General features: G+C 55.9%; 1 protein-coding gene across 1 annotated transcript; it reads right to left on the bottom strand.

Annotated features, from left to right (window-relative positions):
* Positions 1–1022: 1022 nt before the first annotated feature.
* On the bottom strand, positions 1023–10118 carry ZP1 (zona pellucida glycoprotein 1). Its single transcript, XM_081281200.1, has 12 exons — positions 7682–10118; positions 6642–6763; positions 6009–6372; positions 5787–5930; positions 5178–5365; positions 5010–5107; positions 3368–3495; positions 3092–3281; positions 2858–3002; positions 1643–1724; positions 1426–1533; positions 1023–1161 (listed from the first exon to the last, which is right to left on the bottom strand). The coding sequence occupies exons 1-12, from the start codon at positions 7860–7862 to the stop codon at positions 1064–1066; spliced, it is 1848 nt and encodes a 615-aa protein (XP_081137326.1). The 5' UTR covers positions 7863–10118; the 3' UTR covers positions 1023–1063.
* Positions 10119–14238: the final 4120 nt, after the last annotated feature.

Raw genomic sequence — 14238 nt, 5'->3', positions numbered from 1 at the left:
TCTTTGCTGCAAAGTGGGATAAAGGCCCAAGTTATGCACAGGGAAGGGGGTTGGCAGCGTAGTCAGCATGGAGCTGACCTGTCTGGTGGCTGTGTCCAGGTGGCAGGGCCCAAAGGGAGTTGGGAGGCCACAGGAGTGAGATCTGCGGAGGTTAGTGGTCAGCAGCATAGCCCAGCGTCCCTTAGTGCCAGGCTGGTAGACAGGGAGCTCCGGCATCCCCTTACCCTGGGGGACAGCTACACAGGTGCTCTGAGGCTGCCCCAGTCAGAACTCCTGAGGGCAGTGGACAAGTCTCGTGGCCGTCAGTTGCCGCCAGGTTTCCCAGTCCCAGATCCGCTGTTTGGACTCCACCTTTTGATCTTCCTGTAACTTTGTGTGTTGTCTCTGGAATGCCACCCCTCCTTGCAGGGAGGCAGAGTCCCCTAAATTCAGGCCTGAGAGACAGCAGACACTGCCCAGGGCATGGAATATGAAGTGTTGTCATGGAGTGGTTAACCACGGGATACACTCCAGAACTGTGTCGTTAGGTGGTTTCACAGTCACGTGAACATGAATGGTGTAGTGTATACACCTAGTTGGGGCAGGTCAATTGCTGCACATGGCTCCTTGATGCTCTCGGGAGCATTAGCAAACTCGGAGAATCACCAGGCTGCGGCTGGAATAACAGGGTGGGAGGCTGAGGTAGGAGGATCGCGAGTTTAAAGCCAGCCTCAGCAAAAGCAAAGTGCTAAGGTGAGCCCCTGTCTCTAAATACAAAATAGGGCTGGGGATGTGGCTCAGGGGTCAAGTGCCCAAGTTCAATTCCCAGCATCCCCCCTTTCCCCCAAAAGAATTTTTCAGCTCTGGTATCTTATGGGACCCCGTCTATGTGGTCTGTCGTTGACTGAATCATTATGCAATGCCCCCGACTTTCAAAGTTGTGACCTCTGACAGCTGACGCTAAGGAACAGGTTTCCTCGGACAATAATTCTGTTCTAGATTTCGTGATTCACTTCACAACAGCCTTTGGTAGGTTTGAAACAATGGTTTATTGGGTGCCTCTCAGACTGAGCCCAGGCCCCCCTCAGGCCCACAGACCCAGCAGCCTGCAAAACCAGGGCAGCAGCCAGCAGCAGAGGAGGACCCAGAGGAGTGGCCTTGGGTTGGAGTTCCTGCTGGAGCCTGCTGGAGAGAGGGATGGCAAGGAGTGTGGGGCTGGCCCCACCCCCACTCTTCCACACTGACCTTCCTTGACCTTGGCAATCCCACGCCTCTGCCACCACTACTGAAGTTGCCTTTCACAGATAAGGGGCCCAGGGCGAGCGGGACTATTTCCTCACTGAGTGGCGTTACACCACGTCCTGCCTTCTCTAGGGCCAGAGCTTCCCTGTTTTGTCAGCATTTCAGGGGGCCCAAGGCCCGAGGACCCACCACAAGCCCTGGTACCTGTGGTCCTCCATCCATAAGAGTCCCGGAAGCCAATGGGTCCTGGAGAGCTCACGATGTCCACGGACCTGGTGGTGCTGTTGTGGTAACCTGAGGATCGTCGCTGTCCTGCCCGGGGAAAGAGCCATACCACGGGTTGGACTCTAGCTCCTCGGGTCCCAGCATCAGACTCAGGCTTGGCGTAGGATTGAAGAACTCTCCCTTCCCCTGGACTCACTTGCAGTCCCCGAGGCACACGTGGGGGAGCATGTCTGCAGCCTCGAGGGGTAGCAGGCAGAGGCGCTGCAGAAGAAGTAGACCTGGTGGGAGGAGAGAGACGTCAAGGCTTCGGGGCCACTGGGCAGGAAGTGCCAAGCAGGGAGGTGGCATGGGGTGTGGGGCCAAGTTTATGCTGCTGCCAGCCAGAGAAATCTGGGTGTGCCGAGTGCAACCGCTGCCCTGTGCCCACGAGGCTCAGGGTTGTATGTGTTGCTTCCCCAGTTGGGGTCCAGGCCTTTCTCCCGAGGGCCCAAGACTGCAGTAGAGGGCCCCGCAGGCAGGGACCACTGCGCTGTTGGGTGGAGCCCCAGCCCTCAGCTGCTCCACCACCCCGCCTCTGGTGCTGAACGGCTACAGGGCTGGATGGCTCCCTTCCAGAGGGGATTCCGAGGTGGGGTTTGACCAGACAGCTGGAGAACGCATTTGCCAACCGGTCTTCCTGGCCCCAGAGACTAGTAACTGGGAACAGAGGGGATGACCAGTTACCACCGCTTCCAGAAACGGGGTCAGGGGAAACACCCAAGAGGAGTAGAGGCAGGAAGTGACCTGACCGGGTGCCTATAGGCCCCACCTATGGATGCCCCTCATCTAGCCTGGGAGCGTCTCTTGGCTCAGGAGGCTGCATGCTGGCGAGACGAGAAGGCAGCCTGCCAAGGGTGCCTACCAGAGGGATTCGTCTGCGTCTGTTGTAGTAAGAGGCAGTGACGTAAAGCAATCTGTGCATTCTGTGACAGATGTGTTGTGCAACAGCCCCAGAGTTGGAGAGTACTGTGCTGCTTTTGGTGCCATCTGTATATTAATATTCAGCAAATCTAAACAGTCTACGCTTATCCACTTTTGCCTTCTAGAGCAGTTGCCGAGTTATAAGAAACTCAGTGAACATGCTGCTGTTTCTGGAATCGGAAGCGAGGCCGTGCTAGCACACCGTGGCCAGGTCAGATTCAGAGCCGACTGCAGCCCAGCTGGGCATTCCCCTTCTTCCTTCTGGAACTATTTGTCAGTGGCTTCTGCACTGACCTAAGATCAGAACCCTGTGTCCACTGCTGTCTGCCACACTCGGTGAAAGCCAACCGCCATCCTGGGCCAGGGTGAAGGGCATCCATTCACAGGGTGCTGGGGACATTTGGAGACCAGCTTATCCCCAACTCAGATGAGGGACTTGGGTCCTTCTTACCGGGCCCCTGAGGGCTCTCTGGGAGCTAAAGTCCAGGAGAGCAAAGGTGGCGACCGTGAAGCGCTGGTAGTGAGACCGGAAGGGCAGCTCTGCCTTGTCCAAGGATACCATTTGGGTTCTGTAGCTGTCACCCTCGAAAGGACACCTGGGAGGGAGAGAAGTCAGGAGGGTCTCTGGGAGGTGAGGCAAGCTGGGAGGGAGCCCGGGACAACTTAGTCACCTGCTGTCACTCACCCGTCTGACAGGATGGGCCACTGGGGCTGCTGGAAAGGGTTGGCACTAGGAGTGGCCCAGCACTGGTGCAGCACCAGGACCAGACCAGGGTCTGTCCTCTGCACAAGCCGGACCTCCACGTGGACCGGTTCTCGGAGCAGCCTCACCAGGGGGTAGTCATCCTCCCAGTAGTAGGAGCTGAAGGTCTCGTCTGTAGGGAGAGGGGCTGCTCTGTAGGGAGAGGGGCTGTGCCTCAAGAAACTGGGAGCAGGAAGAGAAAGCAGCGGGTTACCGTACCCTTGGCAATTCGCAGCTCCAGCCGCAGGGGGCCCGACTGAGTCACAGGGGCAGGCGACGGGGGCGGGGCGATGGATGCCTGGATGGGTAGGAAGTCACCAGCGTTGAAGAGACAGCGGACGTGAAGCCTGGAGTCAAGAGCAAGAAGGTGGGGAGAAGACGAGTCAGGGTGTCCCGTTGGCCCCAAGAGGGTACCAACGCTATGGTCACAACATGGGGCAGAGGATGGACACTCCAAGCACAGGGCCACGGGCAGTGCTGACCAGCGGGCAGAGGAAGCTCGGCCCTGCCCACCCGGTCTTTTTGAGACAGCTGGATCCAGTTGTGCCAGGCCCTACTCTAGGCTAGGATCAAGATGACAACAGGGCCTTCTGGGGCTGGCTCCTGGTGGCATTCGAGGCCTTTGGAGCCCGACAGTTGGGCCTGGTGGGGAGATCTGGGCTTGCAACTTCTTAGCGACAGGACCATGAGCGAGCGGTTTAACCCAAGCCCCAGTGGCCGCCCTCTGAGGGCTCTGGCCATAAGTCCTCAGTGAGAACAGGAGAGCATCGGCATCTTGCTTGAACCTGCAGCTGTGGTTGGCCCGTCACGGTGTCTAGGGCCCACATGCCACGGTGGTCCTTCATCCCCACTGCAGATGGGCCTGCACCTGGCTCCAGGTAGGTGCTGTGTAGCCATAGTGACTCCACCCTGTTCTGAAGGCCCCTCGCCCTGTCTGGCCTTGTGTCATCTTAGGGGCCCTCCTGCTTAGTCTTGAGGGGTGACAGCTGTTTTTCCTCTGGCAATCCCCGATTACTGTGCTGAATTCTGACTTATTCCAATAGCACCCAAGTCCAAGTGTCCACAGCATGACAGGAACTTCTCTCCCCACCTCCTGGGCCAGAAGGACTCTGCTTCAAGCAAAAGACACCTGGGCCCTGACCCCAGTTTCTTGCCCAACCTTCTTGGAAGGTACGGCGGGGAGAGAAGGGGATACTCGGGCATCCACATGGTGCCAAGCACAGAATTCCTACAATCCATAGTTAGGATCAGTTCTCCAGCAGGGACCAGGCTGGGGCTGGTGTATGGTCTACTGTGGTCACACAATCGCAGTGGAGGTTCAAAGCTGGGCATGACAGATTGCCTTCTTGGTCACTCCTACTAGCATCCTGGGATGGTTGGGCTACCTGAGCCAGCACATCCGGGAGGCCCCCAAGGCTGTTCCCCCATTTCCTTCCTCTACCACATCCTTAGAGAACTTCAGCTGGAGGTATCTGCCTCATCTGTGGCTTTTTAACCTGAGATTAGCAGGTGGCAGCAGACTCAGCCCTTTCCTGGGGCCCAGCAGGGGACACCTTCAGGCACTGAGTCTAGTTCTTAGAGGGGTAGAAGCAGGACTCTCAGGAACTGCCCTTGGCTTCTGTCCGAGTCCCATATGCCAGGCACAGACGAGGCACTTAATGCTTGGTCAGCCCTGGGGAAGGGCCATTCCCCCTGCCCTGTAGGACAGGCCCAAGAGGTGAGCATCTCATCTAAGGCCACATGACCGAGGTAACAGAGCCTGAATTTGATGCAGCTGGCCCCAAAGCCCGTCCTGGGCTTGCCTTAGCTCCCTCACACCCACCCCCAAGGCCTGGCCTGTTCAAGGAGGGCTCCCTCTCACCGGAAAGTGCTGTCCCGAGTGATGGAACCCTGGGGTCCCTTCTGGATGTCAGGGTCAGACACCAGCTGGTTCTCATAGATGAGCTGATTGCCAACTGCCTGAGGGCAGAGAAAGCGAGTGAGGCCCTCCGGGGGGTGAGATGGCTCCCGCCCATGTTCTCCCTCCTACCTGGACCGTGGTGCCGCAGTGTGTGAGCGGAACTCGGAAGACCACGAAAGCACTCGTCTCCTGGGTTGGGGGGCAGCTGGCAGGGGCATAAGCCAGGTGGATGTTGGCCAGCGTGATGCTGCGTGCCAAGGCCGTTTCTTGAGAAACGACCAGGATGAAGTAGCCACTTCTGAAACACTGGACGGTGGCTGGAACAAAGAGACCCCCGAGGCCGATCAGGGCCGTGGGCTAGGACCCATCCAGCACAGAGATGGGGGAATGAGCTGGGAGGAGAATGCTTCAGCACTGGCCTGGGAGCCAGGAGACCTGGGCCCTGTACTGTCCCCATTTAGGCTGGTGCTGTCCTGAGTGAATCCTCTATCGACCCATTTCTCATCCACAAAAGGGTTGAGGTGGACCCTTGAAGTAAGGTCAAAGGATTAGATGTTTTAAATCTCAAGGTCAGGGGTGTGCTTTGGGGACAGTTGTCAGAAGGCAAGCAGGATGTGCCGTCCTTCATCGAAGGGTCTCTGCCACCCACTGAGGTGGAGCAGCAGATAGCAGAGGCGCCTCTCCTGCGGGCACAGAGTCCAGGAGAGCAGGTCAGTGCTGGGGGGCGGGGGGTTGTACCTGTGTTGCCATAGTAACAGGGCACTTCCCTGGTGTCGTCATAGCAGCAGCCAGCCTGATGACAGGCTTCCCTGGAGCTGTTTCTCACCACGCAGGGAATGTGCCCAGAGACCACCTGGCACTGCTCCTGCGGCAGGTGGGCACCTAGGGTTGGGGACAGTGATGAGAGCCCAGCCAGAGGCTGTTAGGCCTCCCGTGGTCCAGAGGGCTTGTCCTACACACCAATGTAGTCAGGCTCATCCACTTCCCAGTGGTCCGTGGTGCCCCGCTGAGGCCGTGCCAGGGTGGGGCCTGTAGGCCCTGGTCCGAAGGACAGGGGAGCAGCAGTCAGATGGACGAAACCGTGTTCTAGGTACAATGGGGTGGGCAAGGTGTAGCCAGAGCCAGGCGAGGGGTGGCTGGAGGTGGGGCGGAGGGGAAACAGATGAGGGGTGGAAGGTGAGGGTGTGGTGGGCGCCACCAGGCTGGAGTCCAGAGTCCAGGTGTGGTCAGGTTTAGGACAGATCAGAGTGGCCTCCTGAGTGATATCCACATGACCATCTGGCAGCACAGCTTCTATGAAGACCCTCAGGTGGAACCGCCCATCCTGCAGGTGAGAGGGCCACAGAGAGAAGCTGGGCAAGAGCAGCCGAGACCAGGCAGAGGACGAGGGGTCGGCAAGGGCTGAGCCGACGGCGGGGCAGGGAGCTGGGTCAGATGCGGGGTCCTGGGAAGACCTGCACCCAGGAAGTGATCTCCCCAACCACCTCCCCACCCAGGGCTCCCCGACCCTTCTTGGGGTCTGGTCTCCCCTGGCCCAGGAGAGGCAGGGTCCTTAGGACAAGTTTGGTGGCCCAGAGCAGCCAGCCGGCCTACCTTCTCCAGCACGTGGCAGCCTCTGTAGTCGGCTGAGAAGACGACCAGCTCCTGGGGCGTGGAGGTGACCCAGTGGTAGCAGACGGAGCAGTTATTCACTTCAAACCGGTTCCCAAATTCGTCTGAGATGGGGGAAAGGGAAGAGGGAGGGAGAGCTTGAGGGTGCTAAAAGGTGGCTGCTGGGGCCCACGCAGGAGGCAGGTGACCCAGGACCAGCCTGGTCTTGGACAAGGCTCTGCCTTTGCTGGTCTGGGTTCCCACGTCTGGAAGGGTACAAATTTCCAGCTGGGGTTCTCTGGCGATAGCACCCAGCAGCAGGCACGGAGACATGGTGCCGAGGATCCGGGTCTCAGGCGGTGGGCTGAGAACTTCACTTCCTGTGGGCTCAGTTATCCACACTGTGGACAAGGTGGCTGAGCTTTCTCAGGCACACGCAATGGGGGCAGAATGAGGACTCCAGCGCTGGGTGTGTTTGTAGAAAGGACTGAGCCGTTTGCCAGGTTAAATGGCTGCCACAATCACCTGGGGACACCCACCTTGTTAGCCCGGAACAGCCAGGGCACCTTCCAGAGTGGGTGCCTCCAGGGTTCTCGTTCAGTGCGCCCGGCAAGGCCGAGTTCTTTCCCACCTTGCAGACGAGGCTCACGGAGGTCTGTCAGGTGCCCGAGAGCACACAGCCTAGAAGCTGCTTGTGTAAATCTCCATTGCAAGGCTGCACCCCCTTTTCTCCATACTAGACTGTACCCAGAGAGTGATTTGTGGACCAGCCACCTGGCCTCAACTGTCTGTGGTTAGAGATGCAGAGGCTAGGGCTGCCTCAACAAGATGCCAGGTGATACCTGTGCACAGTGACGAGGGAGAAGTGGCTGGTGACCAGGGGGAGGTGACCCCCCCCTCCCTTGCCCACCTTTATGTGTGGGGGGCTGGTCACCTCTATTGGGAGGGATGCCTCTGCTCTTCCAGCCTGGCTCCAGGGGAAGGGTCCTCCTAGCAGCAGCAGCCCGGGAGGGGAAGGGGACCAGGATTCTCCCAGCACTCACCCAGCACCTTGAAGCGGATTGTCTGGCCTGGCCTTGGAATGACGCGCAGCTGCATGCCCCGGATCCCACAGTCATAGCTGTGCCACAGGCCTGGGAGGCTGAGCTTGGGGAACGGCCCCTGACCCAGCCCCAGGGTGGCTGCAGCCAGCAGCAGCAAGATGCCATAGAAACACCCGGTCATGGTGGAAGCTCCCGCAGTCAGGTACGCGCAGACCTCTCCAGCAGCCCCCACTGCTCTGCCACTAGAGCAGGGGAGGACTTATATGGGGGAGGCGGCAAGTGGCATCCTTTGAGGACAAAGGGGGCCCACCTGGGGGAATGCCCACCTGGCCCGCAGGGGCAGTGGAGAAATTCCTGCCCCAAAGCAGAGGAGAGCGCCCTCCCAGCCAGCGCCCTCAGGGGCTGCTCAGAAGGCGGTCCTTGGCCAGACTCCCTGGTTCTCAGGCTCGCAGCAGCTGGGGGTTGACGCTGTTCATAGAGTGATTGTAGCTGCCCAGGGCTGGAGGAGGGGCTTTCTAGAAAAGACGAGGCTGCAGGTGGGCTAAGGGTCAGCATCCATGGCTGGGAGGTGCCCTGAAGACCTGGGGCCTGTCTCCCTCCCAAGCCCCTCACCATTCCCTTCCAGCCCAGACAGCCCCCCAGGGCCTCCTGCCTGCACGGGGACCTCAGGACTAAGGGGAAGAGAAGCCCCCATTATTTTCCTACCCACCTTCAGCTAGACCCACAGGGAGAGGGCCTTGCCCCAGGAGCTCACGGCCAATAGGGGCCACAGGTGCGTCCTCTGGGACAAGCTCTTCATGGACTAACCAGGATTAAGCCAGTTAATTGAAGGCCATTTCTGATGAGCATCTTTTTTTTTTTTTTCCTTTGGGGGTGGGGACCAGGGATTGAACTCAGGCGCACTTGGCACCCGAGCCACATCCTCAGCCTTATTTAGTATTTTATTTAGACAGTCTCACTGAGTTGCTTAGCGCCTTGCTGTTGCTGAGCTGGCTTTGAACTCACGATCCTCCTACCTTAGCCTCCCAAGCCACTGAGATTACAGGTGTGTGCCACTGCACCCTGCTTCTGATGAACATCTTAATCTAAAAATCCAAAATCTGAAATACCCTTTTTAAGTACTGACATAAAACACTAGTGGAAGATTCTACCCTCAGTATTATGTGATGGTCACAGTCGAAACATAGGCATGTTTGAAATATTCTTCAGGCTACATGCATAAGATATATATGAAAAATGAATTTTGTGTTTACTATTGCGTTCCCTTCCCGAGATATCTTAATATAAATATGCAGATATTCCAAGATCCAAAAAAATTCCCTAAATTGAAACACTCTGGTTCCGAGTATTTGGGATGAGGCTACTCAACCTGCACTAATATAGAATGAGTGAATCAAGACGGATTCACAAAGGTTTAATTAATTGTAACAAATGTGCTGAAATCATGTAAGATGCTACTTATAGGGAAAACTGGGCGTGGGGTCCTCAGACGCGCTCTGCACTGTCTTCTCAGTTTTTCTGTTAATCACAACAGTTCTAAGGAATGGTCTATTAACAACCACCCGAGGAATGGCCATCGAGTTACAGAGTTCACTACACGCCAGTCTCCGCCCTGACGCCTCTCGGGTGCCGCTCATTACAGGGCCTCCTCCTTTGAGGGACTTCAGGGCACTAATTGATGGAGCAATGAGCCCAGGGCCCAGCAGAGTGTGAACTCAGCAAATGCCAGCAAGTGTGGGTCATTGGAATTCGCAGCAGCTGGAGGAGCTTGTGACTCATGCCCCACAGCCTGGTTCCTGTCCCCTGCAGTTCTACCTGTGACCTGGGCTGCGTTGTTTTCTGAGCTTTGAGGCTGATGATCGTAGATGGCAATGCTTACCTTGCAGGGTGGACGAGAAGCCTGGAAGAGACCCACGATGGGTGTGCTAAATTGTGTGTCAATCATTCACAGTTTGGCAGTGATGAACGCTTCCTGGGACCGGAGCCCAGCTGGGAGAGCTTGGTGGATAGCTCTGAGGGCAGAGTCAGGAGAGGCGCCAACCGGGGTGGGGTGGAGTAGGGTTATGGAAGTGTTTTTGGAGGAAGGGCCCTGAGAAGGGATGGAAGGAGCCAGTGGGTCCTGAGTGGTGGGGAGTTTGGGGCCAGCGGTAGACAGAGGTCAGTAGACAGGGCTTCAAGAGGGGGAGCTTGCAATCCCCAAAGACCAAGTGTTCCTTCTGACATGCGGGTGCTAATTCACAATAAGGGGGGCACGGAGGTATTTGGACTTGACAGAGGGGAGTGAAGGGAGGGGAGGGGGTATGGGGTAGGAATGAATCGGTTATTATTACCCCGTGTGAATCTAGGATTACATGACCTGTGGAACTCTACATCAAGTACAACCAGACCAAGGAGAAACTGTGTGCCATTTATGTATGATGTGTCAAAATGCACTCTACTGTCAGGTATAAAAGAACAACAACAGCAAAAAATAAAATTAAAAAAGAATTCTAGTTTGATAAAATGTATGCATCGTTCTCAATTTTCCTGTAATACCTTTGGCTAATGCTTGCTTATTTTATGTTTGTACATTTCTTTTTTTTTCATTTTTTTTATTGGTTGTTCAAAACATTACAAAGCTCTTGACATATCATATTTCATACATTAGATTGAAGTGGGTTATGAACCCCCAATTTTACCCCAAATGCAGATTGCAGAATCACTTCGGTTACACATCCACAATTTTACATAATGCCCTATTAGTAATTGTTGTATTCTGCTACCTTGTACATTTCTTAAGGAGCAAATTAACAAATAAAAATTGTTTTTAGAAAAAAAAAAGGTGGTGGTGGTGATGGAGCTTGCAGGAAAGAGCTGGGGGAGGGGAGGAGGCAAGGCCCCAGGGGGCTTTTCTGGAAGGATAGTGGGTATTTAAACTTTTCATGTTGAACTTTATACTTTTTAACTTAGAAAAGATTTCTTGGATGCTTTTTCCATTTGTTCCAACTTCCTCTTGCTGCCTGTTTGTGCTCATGGGCACGTGCACACACACACACACACACACAAACACACACACACACACAAACACACACACACACACACTTTCTTCCATAGCATTTGAGAGCTGGCTTCCCTTTTACCCCTAATTACTTTAGTGTGCTTCCCCACACCCCCAAAACCATGAGTAACCACAGTGACACTGTCCAAATCAGGAAATCAGCAGGGGCATAAACTCAGTTGTCTAACTTATAAACCCAGCTTAAACTTCAGCAATGTTCTGACAATGACTTTTATAGCAAAGGAGAAGTTTTTTCCTGGTTTGGGATCTGATCTAGGCTCAAGAGTTTCTTCTGCCTCCTCTGATCTGGGGCCGCCCTCCCTCCGCCTGGGGTCTCCTTTGTCTTTCCCGCTTGACATTTTTGACCATTCTGTGGGACGTCTCTCCGTTTGGGTTTGCTGGTGTTTGCCTGTGTAGATTCAGGCGGTGCATTTGGGCAGTGTCTTGGCTAGCGAGGGCTCCATAACAGACCCCGCAGTCGGGCAGCTCCAACAGCATGGTTCTGGAGGCTGGAAATCCACCATCAAGGCATCGGAAGGTCTGGTATCTCTGTGCCCTCACGTGGTCTCTCTGCTTGTGCACATGCTGTGGCTCCTGGTGCATCCAGACTTCTCCTTTAAGGACACCAATTACCCTTGTGGCCTCTTGAATGAACTCTTTAAAGGCCCTTTCCCCAAATAGAGTCGCATTCTACGGGAGAGGATTAGGGCTTCAATTTATGAATTTGGGGGACACAATAGGGTCTACAATGCAATGTTGTGTCCTCCTCAGAATGTCCTCAGGAGGGACCTCACACCAGTGTGTGCTGAAACTCTGGCCACAGGTTAAGGCAGTGGGTGTCCAGGTTCCCTGTGCTGACGTCCTGATGTCTCTGTAATTTACGAGTGTCCTATGGGGGACGCCTCGTGACCGTGTGGTTTTCCCGCTCCTTACTGAACATTCACTGGCCAGTGTGCTGGTTGCCAAGTGGCATCTCTGACCCTATCCCTCCTTCCACCCTGTGAACTGTGTGTTGTGGAGGGAGGTCTGCGCTGGGATGTCAGGCACAGAGACCTGTGTCCCTTGCTTACGAGCACAGTGCCCTGGGAGTCACTTGCCTGTTGTTTGAAGATACGGAGGAGAGTAGTGATGGTGGGAAGGAATTAGGGAATGAGAGAGGTGTTGCCTAACTGACCTCGGCCCACGGACAGCACGTCTCCCAAGGCCCTGGAAATGGGCAGCTGGCTCATGGCCAGGGGCAGGAAGATACTGCTGTGGTTTGGACCTTAAATGGTCCTCAGAGGCCACTTGCCAAAGGCTTGGCTGTCGGCTTGCAGCATGGGCGTGGCTGAGCCTTCAGGAGGCAGGGCCTAGGGGAGGAAGTGAGGTCATTGGGGGCATGCCCTTGGACAGAGGCGGGACCCTGGCCCCTCCCTCTCTCCCTCTGCTTCCTGGCTGCAGGTGTGAGCAGCCTCTGTCCACACGGGTTCCTACCGCAGTGTTCTGCCTCGTCACAGACCCAAAACAATGGGGCCAACCAACTGTGGACTGAAACCTCTGAAGCCAGGAGCCAAAATAAGTCTTCCCTCCTTAGAGGAGACTTTCTCAGGCATTTTGTCATAGTGGATGCAAAGCTGACCCACTCAGAGGCCTTTGAGGAAATGACACTACCCCGTCCTGGAGAGGGCACTGGGGACACTCATGGGTGCCAGACCCCCTGGGTCTGGGAAGGATCCCAGCTCCTCCACTCACCTGCCAGAGACCTTGAATGTCACCTGCTCTGTGACATGCTTTCCTTGGGGCTAGTGGCAGTATCTTACTTAAGGTTGCTGATATTCCTCCCTGAGTCGCTTGCTAAATCTCAGCTTGCTTATTCCACTTTCCTTTTAAACCTGATTCTTTTAATTTTTAAAAGCAGGACTTCAGCCTCTTAATTTGAAACACGGGACTAAGAATGATGATACTGGGAGGTTTCAGTGTCAGTACCCACTGTGTCCTCTCAGCCCCACCTAGGGACAAAGGGAGGGCACCAGGGGAGGCCGGGGCCTCCTTGGCTGCACCCAAGAGGCCGAGGGAGGCCCAGGCAGGGAACAGGTCACTTAGCTCAGTGGCCTGCAGAGTGACCAGGGAAGTCCCAACTGCGCGCCGCAGATCTTGCCCATGGCAGAGATGTTTCTGGAAGGCTGGTGGTGCACACTGAACATCAAAGGCAGCTCTGCTTCTCCTGCAGGATACAAAGAACCTCAGAGAAATGCAGTGCGCTGGGGCTGGACCACCTGGCTCTGAAATCCAGCTCCTCTGCTCACTGGCTGAGCAGCTTTGGCTAAGTTACTTATCGTCTCTGAGCCTTAATCTTCTCCTCTGCAAGTGGGGACAAGGACAGTATCTGCCTCAGAGGGTAAGTGTGGGGGTAAAACTCGCTAGTGTATGACTAGTGCTTCGCGGGGCTGGCACAATGCCTCTCAACGTTAGCCTGACTATCTGTAGTGGGTTCCATGGTGACCCTCAAAAACGTATGCCCACTCCCTAACCCAGGAACCCCTGACTGGGACCTTATTTGGGAAGAAAAATTAAAGGGCTTTACAGATATAAACGAGTTAAGGATCTCAAGATGAGGTCACCCTGGATTGTCCGGGTAGGCCCTAAATCCAATGACAAGTGTCTTATGAGAAACAGGGGAGACAGGGAAGCCGAAGCCGGGACTGGAGCCACCTGACGCTGGGCGGAGGCAGGACCCTCCCTAGAGCTCCGGAGGCCGCCTGGCCCTGGAGCACACCCACCTGAGACTGTGCGTGAAGTCCAGGGCCTGCCCGGCGCTCTGCCTCTGCTCTCCCTTCCTACCGTTAAGACATCCGCCCCGGGCTGTGGCCAGTGTGGGTGAAGACAGCCACAGAACTGCTCCAGGCCCCGGGGAGCACTGGGCACAGCCAGCACTGCTCTGAGGACCTGGGGCCGTGGGGTCTGCAGGTGGAGCCCTCCCATAGGCAGGCCCTCTGCTTGGCCTTGGAGAAAAGGAGATCAAATAGGAAGGATGTCTGCTGCTCATCGAGAGAGTGAGAGCAGCTGGTGAAAGGGGCCTCCAGAGGGCAAGGGTGGCTGCAGACATGGTGACTTAGAGATGTGGGAGGGTGGAGCGAGAGATAAGGTCTTCCTGAGACAATCGGCAAAGCTTCCGTGGTTAGGGTTTTGAAGGATGCATAGGAGTTCACCAAGAGGCCAAGGGAAGGACTGAGATTCCAGAGCAGGGAGCAAGCAGCAGAAGGGCACGCAGGCCCAGCAGGCGTGCGGTGGTAAGGGCTGGGGGTGACGCAGCAGCAGCGATGCAGGTGGGGGCCCAGGAGGGGCTGGCGGGTGGTGTGAGGAGGCAGGCTTCCTGTGGCTGAGGTTGGCATCAGGGAACCCACTTGGGCCCCCACAAAATATCCTGTGGGGTCCTGTGGGGCTGCTCCTCGGCTGGGTGTGGGCACCTGAGGGCTCCGGCACTGGGGCTGGTGGGTGCCAGGTTCCTGGCTGCTTCCTGCCCTGGGCTTCACTTCCTCCT

The sequence above is a fragment of the Spermophilus citellus genome, assembly GCF_964194105.1.
Source record: "Spermophilus citellus genome assembly, chromosome: 2".
NCBI classification, from domain to species: Eukaryota; Metazoa; Chordata; class Mammalia; order Rodentia; family Sciuridae; genus Spermophilus; species Spermophilus citellus.
The sequence above is the reverse complement of the archived record's forward strand: the minus strand, read 5'-3'. Positions and strand labels throughout refer to the sequence as shown.